Below are 17,266 nucleotides of genomic sequence, written 5' to 3'. Positions count from 1 at the left end.
ACCGGCTCTCACCAACAGGGGGAGCTCTCCCTGTATCTGGAACTTGTATTTCTCAGAACTTCCAAACACATAACACAGACAAATACTTGATAGCTAACATAAAATATTTATTTATGTTTTTTTATATTTATATTTTTATAAATTTTATATTTATATTTATGTTATATTTATTTACTTTAAGACTCAGTAAAATGTTACTGGCATAGAAAACTTGTAAAGCCTACTTTTAGTACACAGAAAATCCACAGGAGGTATTGCTAAGGGAATCGATAAGGAATCGGATCGATAAGCGGAATCGCTAATGGCATCGATATCAATAAAATCTTATCAATACCCATCCCTTATTATTTATGTTAAAATGTTTTAGTTATGTCAAAGACGTCTAAAATCACATAGAAGTTTAAATGTTATTAACAAAAATGATGTTTAAAATATGACAAAAGACAAAAATGATGTTTGAAATATGACAAAAGACAAAAATCACATAGATGTTTAAAATATGACAAAAGACAAAAATAGAGTAGAAAGTTCTTTAAAAACACGTGGTTAAAATGTGTGAAAAGGGTGTAAAATGTGTGAAAGAATAGAAAGTTCTTTAAAAACATATTTAAAATGTTTACAAAGGCTGTAAGGTTACAAATGTGTAAATGCATAGACGGTTCCTTAAAACCGCACAAATAGTTATAGTTTTAAAATTTGTTTAAGATGTGTAAAGGAATAAAAAGAAACACACAAAGATATTGAAATTGCATGATCTAGAATGAAATCATCATGAAAACCTGCTAGCATCACATAATGCATTGCTATTGTTAGCATGAGCTGACTGCCTCTATTGTGAGGAATACGATTTATAATGTGCATCAAAAACATATTCAGAGTTACAATTTCAGTTAGAAAAATCTTACAGCACATCTTTCAAGCAATTTTACATGTTGGCTTGAAAAAAAATTCCGACAGTCTAACTATGTACTATGTGAGTTATTTGCTAACAGGCACACAAACACAAACTTGGGAATTAGAGCATTATTTTATATATTACATATTTATCATTATTTTATTTATTAGCTCTGCCAAGGTTAATTATTGAGGCTGAGGTCAAGCAATTTGATTTTCAGTCTTATTTGGTCAACATGCAGCGCACACGAGTTTATTCCAGAATTAGCTTGGCAACGACAAGCTAATTCTGGTGATGGTCAAAATAAATGGGGTAATCTGTCAGAATGCCATAATCCTTGCTGTCTTCATGCCCACTGGTAGATCAAAATGCCCACTGGTAGATCAAATGCCCCCAAAAAAGGCCATATGCTGCTATTTGTTGTCTGCAGGGGGCGCTGTTCCACAGACGTAATGCAGCCTGGCGTTCCAGCTGCAAATCAGATGTCTGTGCTTGCTGTAAATTAGTGACTGTTGGCTGTGTTTTAATGACTCACAAAAATGTCCTGTTCTGTCTTTGTGACAGTGCATCATGCTAAAGCAGAGTCGTGCATTTCTGCCAACTGCAGCGCGCAGTTTCAAGGTTTTGTGGGCCCCATACTTGTCACAGTTTTCAGGCGGCCTGAGCGTGATTCTCCGGCTAGTGATCTTAAGGCATGACTATATATCATTATGTAATTTGAAGGCGATTACGTCCATGTAGACATTTTCTGTCACACTCGGCAGATCAAAGGGATGCCATCCATTGCGTTGCCCTTCTCATTCATCCGCTCCTCCACTCCCTCACTACACTTTCAACAGGGTAATAGCCGTGCACTCTGATTTTTTCCAGATGTTGAGTCCCACGTCCCTCTCTCCCTTTCCCTTCCGTTCCGAACTCTCGGATGACTGAAATCCTGATAGTTCCTGCACTCCTTCCTCCCTCCATTCTACTCCCCTCTTTTCCTCTACTTCTTCTTCCACTCCCTCAACATGACCCCGGAGAGGTCAGCAGAAGCTGGAGGTTGTGCAATCAGACAGGAGCGCTGTGCAAGTCTTCCATACTCTTCCACTCTCTCCTTCTAGGTTGTCCTCCCTTTCTCCCCCCCTGTGATGAGAACCAAAGACTTGAGTCTGTTCCCCAACTCCTCCCTCGTCCTAAGGCCGATTTCCACCAAACTTGGCATGTGGATGAAGATCGACCCTGGTAAAGGTTTGTTTTGTTGAAGGTCAGGGTCCATCCACTCGTTTCCTGAATGTGCTTATTCCAGTTGGGTTGGGGGAGGTGGAGCCTGTCCCAGCGGTCATTGAGCAAGAGGTCGCCAATCTATCACAGGGCTGATACATAAAGACAGACAAACACATTCACACTCTTACTAACAATAAAAGTCACCATTTCAACAAACCTGTGTGTCATTAGGAATGGGTCAGGGTTAAAGGACAAGGTCTAACCTTACCAACCACCCTGAGCAAGCACATACAGCCACAAGGAAAAAGTCCCTCTGGCATTTCTGAGGAAGAAAACTCAAGCAGACCAGACTGAAAGGGGTGGACCCACTGCGTTGGCCATTCTACCAAATAACAGTCAAGAAAGCATATGGAGGTGGGTTGTGGTGGATTTTCCCAGGTCAATCATTGGGGTCAAGGTCATTGGATCAAAGGTTAAAATTTGCACCATAGTTGGCTCACATATGGCGGTGGGTTCTGGAATTGTCCAGCAAGAGCAGAATGCTCAATCACTGGAGCCAAGGTCATGACTCCATGTCTGTTTGCTGGTCTTCTTGTCTCAAGTCATTTGGTTGATTTCTATAAGTTAAGTATGCCAGTGAAGGTTCACTTTGAAATTGCGCTGAAAGAATTTTAAGATCAAGTAATTTGATGTTCAACAGGATTTGGAGCAAATGTGGTCCACAGTTAAGTGAATTTCATAATTGCCCTAAGGTCAGACACAGGTCAATCATTTGGGGAAAGGTCAAGGTCACTGTGTTCAAGTGTCAGATTGATGTAGCCCTTACTGTCTTCATGCCTACCATTACTGTTACCTTTAACTTAATAAATTTGAGCTCACTGGGCTCAGACTTGAGGCCTGTGGGGCCAAATCTAGTAATATACCTCATAAATACAGCCTTGTAAATAGGACATGCATGGTTGTTTTACTGAATCCGACATACAAGACATGATGTCAACTGCCGAAGTTCATTTTCTGAGGCTTTGAAAAAGCCTAGCCATGTGGCCTCTAAAATGTACTGAGTGAGTGGATAGATAGAGACAACTTCTTTCCTCCAGCTTGTTAACATGATAACTCAAAAACAATAACTTGTACCTTCTTGGAACTCACCAAATTAAAAGAGAATATAATGAGGACTAATCCATTAAAATATGATGAACTTTGTTGCACCAGATCAGTCCAAAAAGCAACTTTGTTTTGTCTATGCAGTATACTATGGATGTTTCTGCCACCTGCTGAATATTTCTGTGAAGGCTCTCAGTTGTCCAGGTGGTTTCAAGCTTCTCTACACCCACTGGATAGTTAGAGAATGCTGTATTGATGATGGGATTGTCAGTGAGATACAGAAAGACTGTTTTCAAAAAGAAATATACTCAGTCTGAGAAAAAAAATGTTATTTTCTGATTGTTTAACAGGAAGCCAGGTATGGGAAGGAGAGGAGCAGTTGTAGCCAGTAAGACAGTAGTTTTGGTATTTATATTGTATTTACTTTTTGCAAATTGTTTCTTACTTCTACTTTTGATACTCTGTGTGCTTCTTACCCTGTGTGCTACTGTCCAAAGCTGCTGGAACCTTAATTTCCCTGAGGGAGTCTTGCCAAGGGATTAATAAAGTTCTGTTTAATCTAATATGTATGTTCTAAAACTCAAATAGCACAAGTTCAAACAATCATGACTTTGCATGAATGTAGCTGAAGAACGCACTTCTTCCTTCTCTCTCAACGTGTGTGGTTTTGAAGTAATGTACCTGTATGGAAACACAGACACTAACAATGCGTTATTTATTGATTATGTTCACTGATAATGTCTGCATCGTTGAGCCTCAAGTGATAGTAAAGTGTTACATTAAAAGTGGTGTGCTTTGTGCGATCCTATTATTATTGTTATTATTATTATTATGTTTTCAGTCCTTATTCATGCTTTACTTATAAATATGTGTTACGTATTTACAATTGTACCTACAGGGCCTAAAAGTTGTCTTTTAGATCTAAAAAAATTGTAAATGCAATGTCAAATTTAAAGTGTCTGTACAAGTGGAGTTAGAAATTTTACTTTCATGGGAAAGAAACGCGAAAAAGTAACCCCATCCAGATGCAAGTGGTCACCAGGGACCAATCCCTTATGCTCCAGACAACACATACGACATATCACAGGCAACACGCTGCCCCCTTGTCGGTTGAATCCGCACTCCCATACCCTAACCCTAACCCTAATCCTTTATCACTTTCTACCTGAGGTAGTCTCCCCGTGATCATGGTTACTCTTCCAGTATACTGGCTGGGCAGACCAGCAGGCTTGAGCGGGATCAAACCTACATCTCCCACATGACAACGCAGTACGATCCCACTGAGACACCTAGTGGGCAGATGCAAATGGATGATGTCACATAATATTTATCATAAACAATTGCATAGACTGTACATCATTACTATACGAGTATTTATATAGATGCCATGTCCGTGCAAGCGTGCACACACACACACACACACACACACACACACACACACACACACACACACACACACACACACACACACACACACACACACACACCTTTTAAAAGACAGGATAGCTAGATGATCCATTTCCTTCTTCTGTCAGTGTTGTACCTATTGGGACTCAGATGGACGGATGACATCACATATCCACTGACAATACAAACAGCCACGTCCAGCAGAACAATTTTCCCGGTTTCAGGATTCAAGACATATGTACGCTTTGTCAGATTTGAGCGGGATTCACCGAGGTCTGAACACAAATGTGGCTACAATCTGATTTGCTCAGGGATCATAGTTCCTGACAGCATGTTCTCACACTGTGCCGGCATTCAATGCAGCTGCAACAGCAAGGACTTCAAACGACCTTCTTTCGCTGCAGCGTCTTCTTCCGCAAGCAGCCCTGCTGTCTTTTTATTCAGTCTGACCTTGGCTAAATGAACAGCTGCGCTGCATGTGACTGCGTCAGGAACTGTCCGCTCTCCCGTTCCTACTGAATTCACACCCCGCTCCAGAGCTTTAGCCAAACAGAAGCCCAGTCTGAAGCATCGGACAACCACAGGATATGAAAGCATGAGTATTATAGAAGTAAGAAACTTGTACAGGACAAAACGGTTAACAAACATAGATCCACCGGGAAAGCTCTCCATCTGATGCCCGCTGAAAGTTTTGAGCAAACACAAAACTTTTCGACGGATTCACTGGACATCAGGTGACAAGGAACGCATTTAAAGAATGAGAAAAGACTTGGACAGAACAAAATGGATAGCAAAATTTCACTTCCTCAGTCTGTCAGAGTGTGACAGACACTTAATGTGCTGTAGCTTCAAAGGAGTTCTTGTTTTTTCAGTTTATTTCATTTCCAAAGCATAGGTCTGGTTGCCACCATGTAAAACTACTCAAATTTTGGGCAACTGATTGCTTGTATTGGGCAGTAAGTCAGACGATGGAGGGAGCTGTTGTGTGTTCAGCAGAGCTACCCACAAGAGAAGAATCAAAGCAGCTTTTTTTTTTTTTTAAAGCCATAGTGTGGAAGATTTACTGTCATCTGGTGGTGTGATTACAGAATGCATTATCCGGTCACGATTTTGTTTAACCTCACATTTTCACTTCTTTGGTAGCATGGATTCATCTTCCCTTACCTTCTTCTGTGATAAGCAATATGTATGATCCTCCAGATCGCAAAAATTGTTGCCTAGCAACCAGTAGACAGCATATAAGGGAGCAACCGCTGGGTTTTTTCGTCTTTTTTCTCAGTCTGCTGGGTGTGCTGCAAAATGCAAAAGACAGTACATAAGTGCCTTTTTGAGCTGCTGTATCAACATGGTGGCACAACACTGCAGCCTCCATGAGGGGGCCCACACCTACGTAGATCTATGAAGGGATCTTTCTAAGCTCGCGCAAACACATCACTTCGTTTTGGCATGTGATTATACGCTAATAAACAGATGATAAATAATGCTGTATTGCATTTAATTCATTGCATGTTGATTCAGTTCTCAAATGAGGAGCTGCTTCCTCTATATTTGGCATTTTGCAGCACAGCTGGAAGTCTGGAGCAAAAGAGGAATCAACTGTTGCTGTGACGACATAATGCAATTTGCAACCTCACCTCTAGGTGACACTAAATTCTACACAGTGTAGCTTTAAGGATTGCCGTAAACATGATCATAAACTGCATGCATGCCCTACATAACCCTTTGCATCGGCTCATTCAGTTTCTATTTATTTGCGCATCGCCATTATCATCTGAGCATGCTGGCCTCGTTGCATCTCCTATGTGTGTGTCTATATAGAGTAAAGTATAAATTCATTGTCTGACACTGTGGTTTATTTGGTCCCAGACACAGGGTTGGATATGTTCTCCTCCACCATCAAGCACATGCTCACTCATCCACTCATAAACAATGTGGATCTGTGAAATCCAGCTCTTGCTGAAACATTTAATGATCCCAGCAGCTGTTGCTCATGTAAACTCTCACACAGGGATCGTGTGGGTCGTCTGAATTGTTTCCTGGTGAATGGCTATCTTCATGAACAAAGCTGCTGATTGTCCTTTATACTCAAGTATTCAAGTGGTTTTATTGCAGATAATGGAATAGAATCATTGGTCGCTATTTTTATGCTTATCTTATGATGTCTTTAAAAATATATAAGGAAAGTTAGCAAATAAAAAAATACTTACATTTGAGCAAATGCATATAATTACTTTCCACCTCTGTATGTAGCACATAACATATAAACAGGGTGAACCGTATCTCCGTTCACAGGAAGGCCTTCACGTTCTGCAGGATCGTTGCATTTACATGCACATGCACACTCGTGCATGCACACAAAGTCACTCAACTGCACTTGACACACTTTTACACATAAACATGCAGATATTGAGCCCGAGGAAGCAGGCCTGCTTAGGTGCAGACAGACGATACTTCCACATTTGTCCACTGTAGGAATCAGCACCCCCCCTCCCCCCAACCCACCATAAAATACCATTTGGCTCGTTGATTGTACAGTGGGAGGAGACACTGTAGACATGATGAAAGGATGGTGTGATTAAACTCTGCAGTCACAGTGGCAGACAGCTTTGGGCTGGGGTCCTCAATGTTGGCCATTGTGAGCACAAACAATGTGAATCTGGGTCAACTCCATAAAACTTCTTCCCTAACAATCCCTGACAAACGTGCCCTTTTTTCCCCTCTGATGTCTGCTCAGCCTGTTCCACATTTTCTCGATTACAGCTTTCAGAATGGAAGCTCTTGATCTTCAGAATCCACATTCATTTGAGAAGATTATGTTGTTCTGCAAATTATATTCCATTAAAGTTAAACATGTTGGACCCTATCTTGATGATGCACAGTGCAGTGTGTGCCTGTGGCATTCCCTTTAAGAGTCTTGTGCATTTGAATTTAGAGGATTGCTATTTCGATGGTGGACTCAGAAGGTGGTAGTACTGAGAGGTACTCCGTTGCGGACAAAGTGTTCAAGCAGATCCCTGACATGAGCATCATCCACCAGAGCTCCCTGAGGTGAAACAGTTTGAAGAAAATAATTTGAAAAGATTTAATCCAGCTTTGACAAAACTTGGTGGAATCACACATTGGATCAAACTTTGGGTCCAATTTTCAGAGGGATATCTGGAATGGTTATTTTGAATAATACCTTATAGATATGACTGTTGTTACTACTAAACACTAATATGAAGTCATTCATCACCCTGCTATGTGGTCACATGACTTTTGAAGTTGGGTGGCCTTGAAAGGTAAAACTCATTTACAATGTGCAGACCCCCATGGGGAAAAAATATTAAATTGTGGCCCCAAAATAATAAATGTTGACCAAGAAATAATAAATTCTGCAGCTTTAGCCCTCTACCTCTAGCTTGCCATTTTATCTCCACAATTTGGAATTTCTTGGCCACAATTTCATATTTTGTAGCCACAATTATTTTCTGTCCACATTTTAATTTTTATTTTGTTCCCTTGTCACATCTAGGGGCTCTGTAAGAATAGCTATTTTGAGGAATTTGTCATAGATACACCAATTGTTGTGGCAAAACACTAATATGAAGTCATACATCACCTTTCTATTGGTCACACGACCTTTGGCCTTGGGTAACCTTGAAAGGTTAAACTCATTTATAATGAGGAATTATTTAAAGATGCACCAATGGTTACAACAAAATGAAGTCATATCACCTATTTGTCACACGACCTTTGACTTTGGGTGACCTCCAAAGGTCAAACTCAAGGTCAAAATTGTTTTATCTGTGATCACAGAACCGTATGTAATGGTATCACTGAAAAACAAACTAAAAAATGTGTTTGTGTGAACCAGTGTCAAATACGTAAGGTACGGTGTTGCACTCTAAGTGCCCTTATGGTTTGTTTTACAGTTTAGTTGTTGATTTAATCAGTGAAAAAGAGGAATATGAGCTCTAATGTACATCCTTGTGTGTGCAGACAGAGTGGATTATGAACCTGCCTATGAAAGTCACATCTAAAATATCACTTTCCAATGTCTCACTGCACTAGGCCACATCTCATTTGAAGACCAACACGCCCGTGATGCCAGGCATCAAAATGGGAACTGTGTGAATTGGAATTTAATAATAACAATGGAGCATTGCTGTATCGTCATGCACGCCACTGCATAGTGCTGCAGCACAACCCCACAGTGGTGCACGATGGAGCTCATAATGCTCAACCCGCCTGACTCACAGTATATTGCTGAAAGCTATCGTGCATTTCTAACTGACACTGCCGGAAAACAACTGGACTGTTCCCACTCTGTCTGAGTTCATGGAGTCTTTTTTTTTTCAATGTGTGTGTTCCTAGGAGAGAGCAAGAGAGGGATAGAGGGGAGTCAGGGTTGGAGAAGGGGCCAAACAGGAAATGACCTCCCAGAGAGGAGGGGTACTTCCCCAAGGCCTGTACTCCTCTGTTTTTCACTCTTCTCTAAACAACTCTCACAAAGTCCTGTAATGTCTGGTTATGATGTCTCCCAGCAGATATGCATGACAGTTCAGCCAGTGGAGGGGTGTCGTGGGCTTTATGCGCTGTGCTGGAATTCGAGGGGCTTAAGCTACAATAGTCATCTGGAAAACATTGCATCACTTGTTTCTCAAAACATGTGTGTGTGGCTGCGCAAGACTTTCTTGAAGGCTTGTCCTTCATCTGGTTCACAAATGTCGATCATATTTAATGCAAAAGGACTAATATGTCGGAGCTGTGTCAAACTGAGTGTGTAAACCAGCACCGTGTATCTCGGCTGGGTGTCTGTTAGTGGATCATGTGCCATAAATGTGCATATGTCTTGGCAATAGCGCTGCGTGTTTTGCAGGCGACACGCCACCCCTCCTCCTCGTGCGCAGGATGGTTCTTCAGTGTGCAGTTTTAAGATTTTCTTGCATGTGCGTCTGCTGCTGCCACAGGAGGCGCACACTCGGTCCGCGTTTACTTCCCAGCTTTCATCTCGCAGATCTTTAACTCAGACACTTGGCACCTCTCCTCGTCTGTCTTAACACACTTCAAGACCCGAATTCCTCATCTGCAAATGGGAACCATCTGTGCGCCTTTACGCGCGTTAATGACAGCACGCTAAATTACAGTTATTGCACGATAATGACGTTCCTACTGTTAAAAAAAGTGTAGCGCAAGGATGTTGATGTTAATTTATAGTTATTTCTGTTCGAGACTCTTTCAGATTGAATGTCGGGTTGGCGGCAAAACGCGTCATCTCACAGCTGTTTTACGCATCATCGATTTTCACCATTTATCAAAATAAAGTGGATGATTTTGGTCTGATTTGTCGGTGATCCTCATTTGCACAACACTGGTGCAAGGGAATTCAACACTTGGGGAGCTCCTTGTGAGAAGGGGATCAGTAAATCTGTTTTTCTATACCGTGGATCGAATACAAATCTCCGACCCTCGCATGGCTGTGGGGGCGCGCACAAAACTCATCCAAAGGGATTCTCAATCTTTCTCCCACCCTCCCTCGTTTGGGGAGGCTCGCGCGTGCACGTGTTGGGGTACCTGGGTGCGCGCGCAAAAGCTCTCGATCTCGCGCGTCAAGACGTCGGAACATCTGGCTTTGGCAGAGAAGCAAAGTTGCTGGCGGTGGGGGGAGGGACCACTTTTGTGCATGTGCGCGCGCGCGCGCTCTGTGCCTGGACTTTGCTTCTTTTTTTATTGCAGCACTCTGTAATTCGCAGCAGATGACCACTTGGGGGGATGCAGGATTGCTGGAGAGGTGAGCGCGCAAACTTGGACAGTATCAGCGCACACTGCACCAGCGAGTTTGTTCTGCGTAATGGACACGTGTGCTTGATGCGCACGGCGCTTCTCGGAGCAAAGGGTGAATAATGGAGGAGTCCGGCGCGAGAGTGGAGACGGGCGGTTACACCTGAACGCCACATCGCCCTCTTGGCTGTGCCAACTGCACCGCGGGGATGGATACCTGGAAATTGCAGGCGGGCGTATGTTTTCTTCTGCTCTGGCTGGACTGTTTGATTTCAGCTTCACCGGGGACGAGCTTTTGTCCCGATCGCTGTGACTGTCAGCACCCGCAGCACCTAATGTGCACAAACCGCGGTTTGCGCACGGTGCCAAAACCAACAGCGCGGGTGCCTGAAGATGTCTTGGTCTTCAGCCTCGGGGGCAACTTCATTGGTAACATCTCTGCCTTCGACTTCACACGGTACAGTAATCTGATCAGGCTGAATCTGCAGTACAATCAAATCCAAATCATTCACCCCAAAGCATTTGAGAAACTATCCAAGTTGGAGGAGTTGTATTTGGGGCATAATCTTTTATCAACTATATCCGCTGGAACTTTACAGCCCCTGAAGAAATTAACTGTCCTCTACAGCAATAACAATAATATCAAGAAAATCACATCGGAGCTCTTTGCCAACTTGGAAAGTCTTGTGAAATTACGCCTGGACGGAAATGCAATAGAACTTCTGCAGGACTCGGTTTTTAAAAGTTTAACCAACTTGCATCATCTCCATTTGGAATCAAACCGGCTGCAGCACGTTCACAGAAATGCTTTCTCCAAGCTCACCAGCCTCCGCTTTCTCAACCTGGCCCATAACAAGCAGACAGCCGTGCGTAATGTGCTCACTTTTGCCCAACTCAAAGCTTTGACAACTTTGCTTCTATCTGAAAATGAAATTCAGTACATCGGATCACACGTCTTCCAGAACCTGAAAAAGCTATCCACTCTCTCCCTCAGCAATAATAGGATTTCACATCTGGACAGCGAGGCTCTGAAGGGGTTGTCCAGCCTCAGGGAGCTTTTGATCGACGGGAACAACCTGGAGGAAATCCCCGCCGGTCTCCTAGATCCTTTAGAGCGCATCGAGCAGCTGGACTTTAGCCACAATCGGATTTCCAACGTGGATTCTTTGGCTTTTTCTCAACTCAAACACCTGAGGGTGCTGAAACTGAAGAACAACTTGCTCACCAGCTTGTCTGGTGACATTTTCAGACTCAACAGCGCGCTTTACGACCTGGACCTCTATGGCAATAACTGGACGTGCGACTGTCGCCTGAGGGAGCTGAAGACATGGATGATTGCTGCACATTCTCAGGGCAAACTGTTGACTGTTTTTGTTCAGTGTCATCACCCGGTAACACTGAGGGGTAAATATCTGGATTACGTGAACAGTTCCCTGCTGCAACCTCAGGGGAACTTAACCCACTTTTGTGGGAGCCAAATTGAGACTGAGGACAACCAAGAAGGAGGTGTACTCGTAAAAACTGGGAATAGTGGGAGAAGTGAGGGAGATGCAATGCTGCAGTTGGAGAAAGAGTGGAGAGATGATGATGATGAAGAAGAAGGCCAGGTGGAGGAAGGTGGGAGGAAGAATGGACAGGTGCAAGAGGGTGAAGGTGCCAGATTGGGCAGGACGAAAAAGGGTAATGGGGATGATGAAGATGTGAGAATCCAGGGAGATCAGGAAGAGCCAGAAGTGGGAGGACCTTCTCCTTCACTGGAGACAGATAAAGAAAAGACAGAGTCACTAAGCCCAAGGTTAGCAGCTGGGAAACGTGCCAAAGGGAGACGAAGATCAAATGTTATGTACATAAGAGGCCCACCAGCCACTTCTACAACAAGTCCTGCTGGAAACCAGGACTCTGAGCCACACACAGGACTTGTCACTGCTTCTCCTGTGCAGCCAGATGAAAAGTTTGATCTTCTGAGTGCCGGAAAGGATGATGTGTTACCTGTAATCGCAGATCCCTGTGTCTTCAACCACCATTTTATTACCAATGTATCAGTGGACCAAATCACATCCAGCACCGCCACGGTGCATTGGACCGCCAAGGAGCACCATCGCTACACACCAGGACCTGGATCAGGACGAGATGAAGTTCACTACCGGATTCTGTTTGACCGGTTTGGAACACTGGATCGCTTCCCCCGCTATGTTTACGCCAGCGGCATAGCTCGCTCAGTGACCCTTCGGGAACTCAGCTCGGAAGTGACCTACATGGTGTGCGTGGAAGGAGTCGTGGGCAGATCCGTGTGTCAGGTCGCGCCTCGTGACCACTGTGCTGGATTGGTCACTCTCCCCCAAGGATTCAGCCGTGGAAGCATGCTGACCTCTGACCTTCAGCTGGTGACGGTGGCAACGCTTGCTGGGAATGCTGTACTCTTGCTCGTCATCGGCGGGGTCTGGCTCGGGCGAAGCTTGAGACGGAGGATGCAGAGGAGGAAGTCGGCTGTACACGTGAGGCACATGTACTCCACCCGGCGATCATTTCGGCCCAGCATGGCCGCCGCTGCAGTATCCGCGGACTTTACAAGTTACCAGAGCAGTCGACCCGCACGGTTGGGGCCCTTAGAGGAAGGGGACCTCATTGAGTTTCCCTGTGACCGCTTTCTGGACAACAGTTACAGTCGCAGAGACAGTGACATGCAACGATTCAACGACTAGAACCAAAATTGTGTGAATTCATTGTGTTGCATTTAAATAGAAAGTATGTCCTATATTAAAGACACGGATGTGAGACTAAACCATGAGTTTAGTCTCACATTTTCAGATGTGGAATAAAGTGAATAAACAGCAGTTGAAGTCATCAGAGCCTTTCCAGACAGCAGAGGAAGTGACTTCCCTCTTCCCGTCTTATGTCTTTCCAATTTCATTTCCTTGCACCTGCAAGAGACTTTTTAAAAAATGTAAATAAGTGCACAAGGTTGCACATGAATGAATTTTCACTGATTTCAGCTATGGTGCTAATGTTGTGTTCATAGACATCATAATATGTTGTTGTACAGTGTGGAACAATTTTGCTGCTGGTTGGCAGAAAAAAAATATTGTATATTTTAATCACATATCACATTTTATAGTTTCTATACCTTTGTTTCATTTTGCATTACAAGTAAAATCCCCAAGAATGTGACTGATTTGTCATTTTAGTTTTCAAAGATGATAATGTGGTTTCAAACGTGGACAAAGGAGGGATCAGCTGTCTGACAATTACAAATTAGACAACTGCTAATTTGGTAACTGAAAAGTTAATTGTAATGATGCTAGGCTGATAAATAACTAAAACATTTAGCTGATGCTAACACTAGCTGCTAACCATGAATTACAAACTTTTATTAACATTATTAGCTCTTGTTTTTACATTAGATCCCTCAAAAACAAACCTAAAGAGCTGTATTTTAAATATGTTACAGCGTAAAAAATATTCAAATGCTAAAAATGTTACCTGACTTAAAAGTTAGCAGAATTCAATTTGGTTAGTGTAAGCTAATTCACATGCTAATGTATTTGGGTTTTCAAAATTAGCTAAGAAGCTAATCTGCAAATTCAAAAGTTAGCGTCACTAATTAGCTATTAGCTGATTAGCAGAACTGTGTCCACTATTGCAATTTTAGTGCTTTTAGCAAAGCTAAATTTAGGGTAAACCAAAACGTATGCTAATATATTTGGGTTTTCAAAATTAGCTGAGAAGCTAATCTCCAAATTAAAAAGTTAGCTTCACTAATTAGTTGTTAGCTGATTAGCTGAACTGTGCCCAGTATGTCACTTTTAGTACTTTTTGAAGGAGAAATAGAATCAGGGCCTCTGTTCAACACCACAGCGGGTCTGAAATAAAACAGTGAAGAATTTTTGAATATTTGCAGTATAGATCTTCAGCTTTAAATCAAGGGGTTTAACAAAAATATTATATTAACTATTTTGGAATTACAGCCATTTTTACACACAGTCCCTCTATTTTCAGGGCTCATATGTAATTGGACAAACTAAATATAAAGTTGTTTTTAATAAAAATCTGCGATTTTGCAGCCAGTTTTCTTTTGACATAAGTCAGGGGATGGATATATGCACATTTCCAAGTCATTTAACGTATCTTAGACTTCATTTACATCAATCATTAATAAAGACAAACAGTATGGCACTGTATTGTAAAGTCTGTGTCGAGTAGGCAGTTCTCAAAAATTGAGTGACCGTGCTGGAAGGAGACTAGTGAGGAAAGTCACCAAGACACCATGGCAACACCGAATAAGTTATTGGCTTCTGTGGTTGTGATTGAAGATAGTGCATTTATTGTCTGTTGCACCACCCGCCACAGTGTCATGGTGGAGTTAAACAGAGAAAGATTTTGATACCACAAAGTGGGTCAAATCTACACTCAGTTCTCACATTAGTGAAGCAGATAACTGTAACAATCATTCATTCCTGTAAACAAGCACCAAAATTGCCACAAATAATCCTTAGACATTACTCTTTTGAAAAACAACAACAACAACAACAACAACAAAAACACAATTGGTCACTTGAATTTTCAGTAGGTAGCCAGGTGAGGGTCAATTGAAGAATTACACAGGAGTCAAGTTTAAAAAAATGCTCCAATCATTTTGAAAACTACAGTACATTATTTGTCTGATCAAAAAGATTCCAAAAAGGTATAGTTTGAACTAACTGCAACTGAATGTTTTTGAGTTATGGGGCAAAAACGGCAAGAATGGTGACAAAGGTCAATTTCAGTTTGTACAGGGGTCAAAAGTTAAAGTTGCTCTAATTATGGTAAAAAAAAAATTAAAAAAAAAAAGTGACGCAAATTATTGGTTGAGTTAATAGGATTTTAAAAAGGAATTGCACCATGTGTCATTCTTCGTTATCACCTTACGGGGTAACATATGTCACATGTCATAGAATCCAATGGCTGTCGACCTTGTTCAGTCACAGATAGTCCAAACGATACCTTTTTGGAATATTTATGATCAGACAAATACTTAGGTATAGTTTTCAATATGACTGGAGCGCCTTTTAATTTTGACCCCTGTGTAATTCTTCAGTTGACCCTTACCTGATTGCCTGGTGAAAATTCAAGTGGCCAATCAGGGTTTTTTTTTTTTTTTTTAACAAGAGTAATGTCTAAGGAGTATTTGTGGTGAATTTGGTGCGTATTTCACCATTTGAAAGATTCCCCTGTAAATATTCTGATATCTGCTGCACTACGTTTCTTCCTCTAAACTGTAGTTGAAACCTCATGTCTTCTTTTTCAGGAAATCCTTCTCTGTGCCACTCCACCGTGCTGGGGTATAAGTGGTAATGCAACACAGAGAAGTTACACTTTCTCCAGTCACAGCCACAGAAACTTATACTCTTTCAGAGCTGTCATGGGTGACTTGGTGGTTTCCCACATGAGTCTTTCTCCTTGCATAAACACTCCAGACAGATTTACCATGAAGCACCAAAATGTTTGCATTTCGTTGTGATTGATGGAAATTCAGTCTCGTTTATATTCAGAGACTTGGAAGTGTTCATGCATTCACTCCCTGATATCTCAAGAAAAATGGAAACATGATGATTCGTATTAGCAATAATCCTCATATCTAGTTTGTCCAATTGCATGAATAGTTTATAAAAATGTGTAATTTATAAATGGTTAATGTGATATTTTTGCTAAACACCTTGAATTAAACCAGGCATATCTCAGTTGTTTGATTTCAACTCCATGGTGGGCGTGTAAACAGGCAAAATGACAAAAAAAATTGTGTCACTGTTCTAATACAACCCCTGGCAAAAATTATGGAATCACCGGCCTCGGAGGATGTTCATTCAGTTGTTTAATTTTGTAGAAAAAAAGCAGATCACAGACATGACACAAAACTAAAGTCATTTCAAATGGCAACTTTCTGGCTTTAAGAAACACTATAAGAAATCAAGAAAAAAAAGATTGTGGCAGTCAGTAACGGTTACTTTTTTAGACCAAGCAGAGTAAAAAAATATGGACTCACTCAATTCTGAGGAATAAATTATGGAATCACCCTGTAAATTTTCATCCCCAAAACTAACACCTGCATCAAATCACATCTGCTTGTTAGTCTGCATCTAAAAAGGAATGATCACACCTTGGAGAGCTGTTGCACCAAGTGGACTGACATGAATCATGGCTCCAACTACGAGAGATGTCAGTTGAAACAAAGGAGAGGATTATCAAACTCTTAAAAGAGGGTAAATCATCACGCAATGTTGCAAAAGATGTTGGTTGTTCACAGTCAGCTGTGTCTAAACTCTGGACCAAATACAAACAACATGGGAAGGTTGTTAAAGGCAAACATACTGGTAGACCAAGGAAGACATCAAAGCGTCAAGACAGAAAACTTAAAGCAATATGTCTCAAAAATCGAAAAATGTACAACAAAACAAATGAGGAACGAATGCGAGGAAACTGGAGTCAACGTCTGTGACTGAACTGTAAGAAACCGCCTAAAGGAAATGGGATTTACATACAGAAAAGCTAAACGAAAGCCATCATTAACACCTAAACAGAAAAAACAAGGTTACAATGGGCTAAAGAAAAGCAATCGTGGACTGTGGATGACTGGATGAAAGTCATATTCAGTGATGAATCTCGAATCTGCATTGGGCAAGGTGATGATGCTGGAACTTTTGTTTGGTGCCGTTCCAATGAGATTTTTTTTAATGATGACTGCCTGAACAGAACATGTAAATTTCCACAGTCATTGATGATATGGGGCTGCATGTCAGGTAAAGGCACTGGGGAGATGGCTGTCATTACATCATCAATAAATGCACAAGTTTACGTTGATATTTTGGACACTTTTCTGATGTTTAAGGATGATGAAATCATTTTTCAAGAAGATAA

At 41.7% G+C, this 17,266-nt stretch overlaps 1 protein-coding gene across 1 annotated transcript; it reads left to right on the top strand.

The window, feature by feature from the left end:
- Positions 1 to 10,336: 10,336 nt before the first annotated feature.
- On the top strand, positions 10,337 to 13,543 carry tril (TLR4 interactor with leucine-rich repeats). The gene has a single exon (XM_034161488.1). The coding sequence runs from the start codon at positions 10,585 to 10,587 to the stop codon at positions 13,075 to 13,077; it is 2,493 nt and encodes an 830-aa protein (XP_034017379.1). The 5' UTR covers positions 10,337 to 10,584; the 3' UTR covers positions 13,078 to 13,543.
- The last annotated feature ends 3,723 nt before the right edge of the window (positions 13,544 to 17,266 follow it).

The sequence above is a fragment of the Thalassophryne amazonica genome, chromosome 20 (genome assembly GCF_902500255.1).
Source record: "Thalassophryne amazonica chromosome 20, fThaAma1.1, whole genome shotgun sequence".
Taxonomy (NCBI): domain Eukaryota; kingdom Metazoa; phylum Chordata; class Actinopteri; order Batrachoidiformes; family Batrachoididae; genus Thalassophryne; species Thalassophryne amazonica.
The sequence above is the reverse complement of the archived record's forward strand: the minus strand, read 5'-3'. Positions and strand labels throughout refer to the sequence as shown.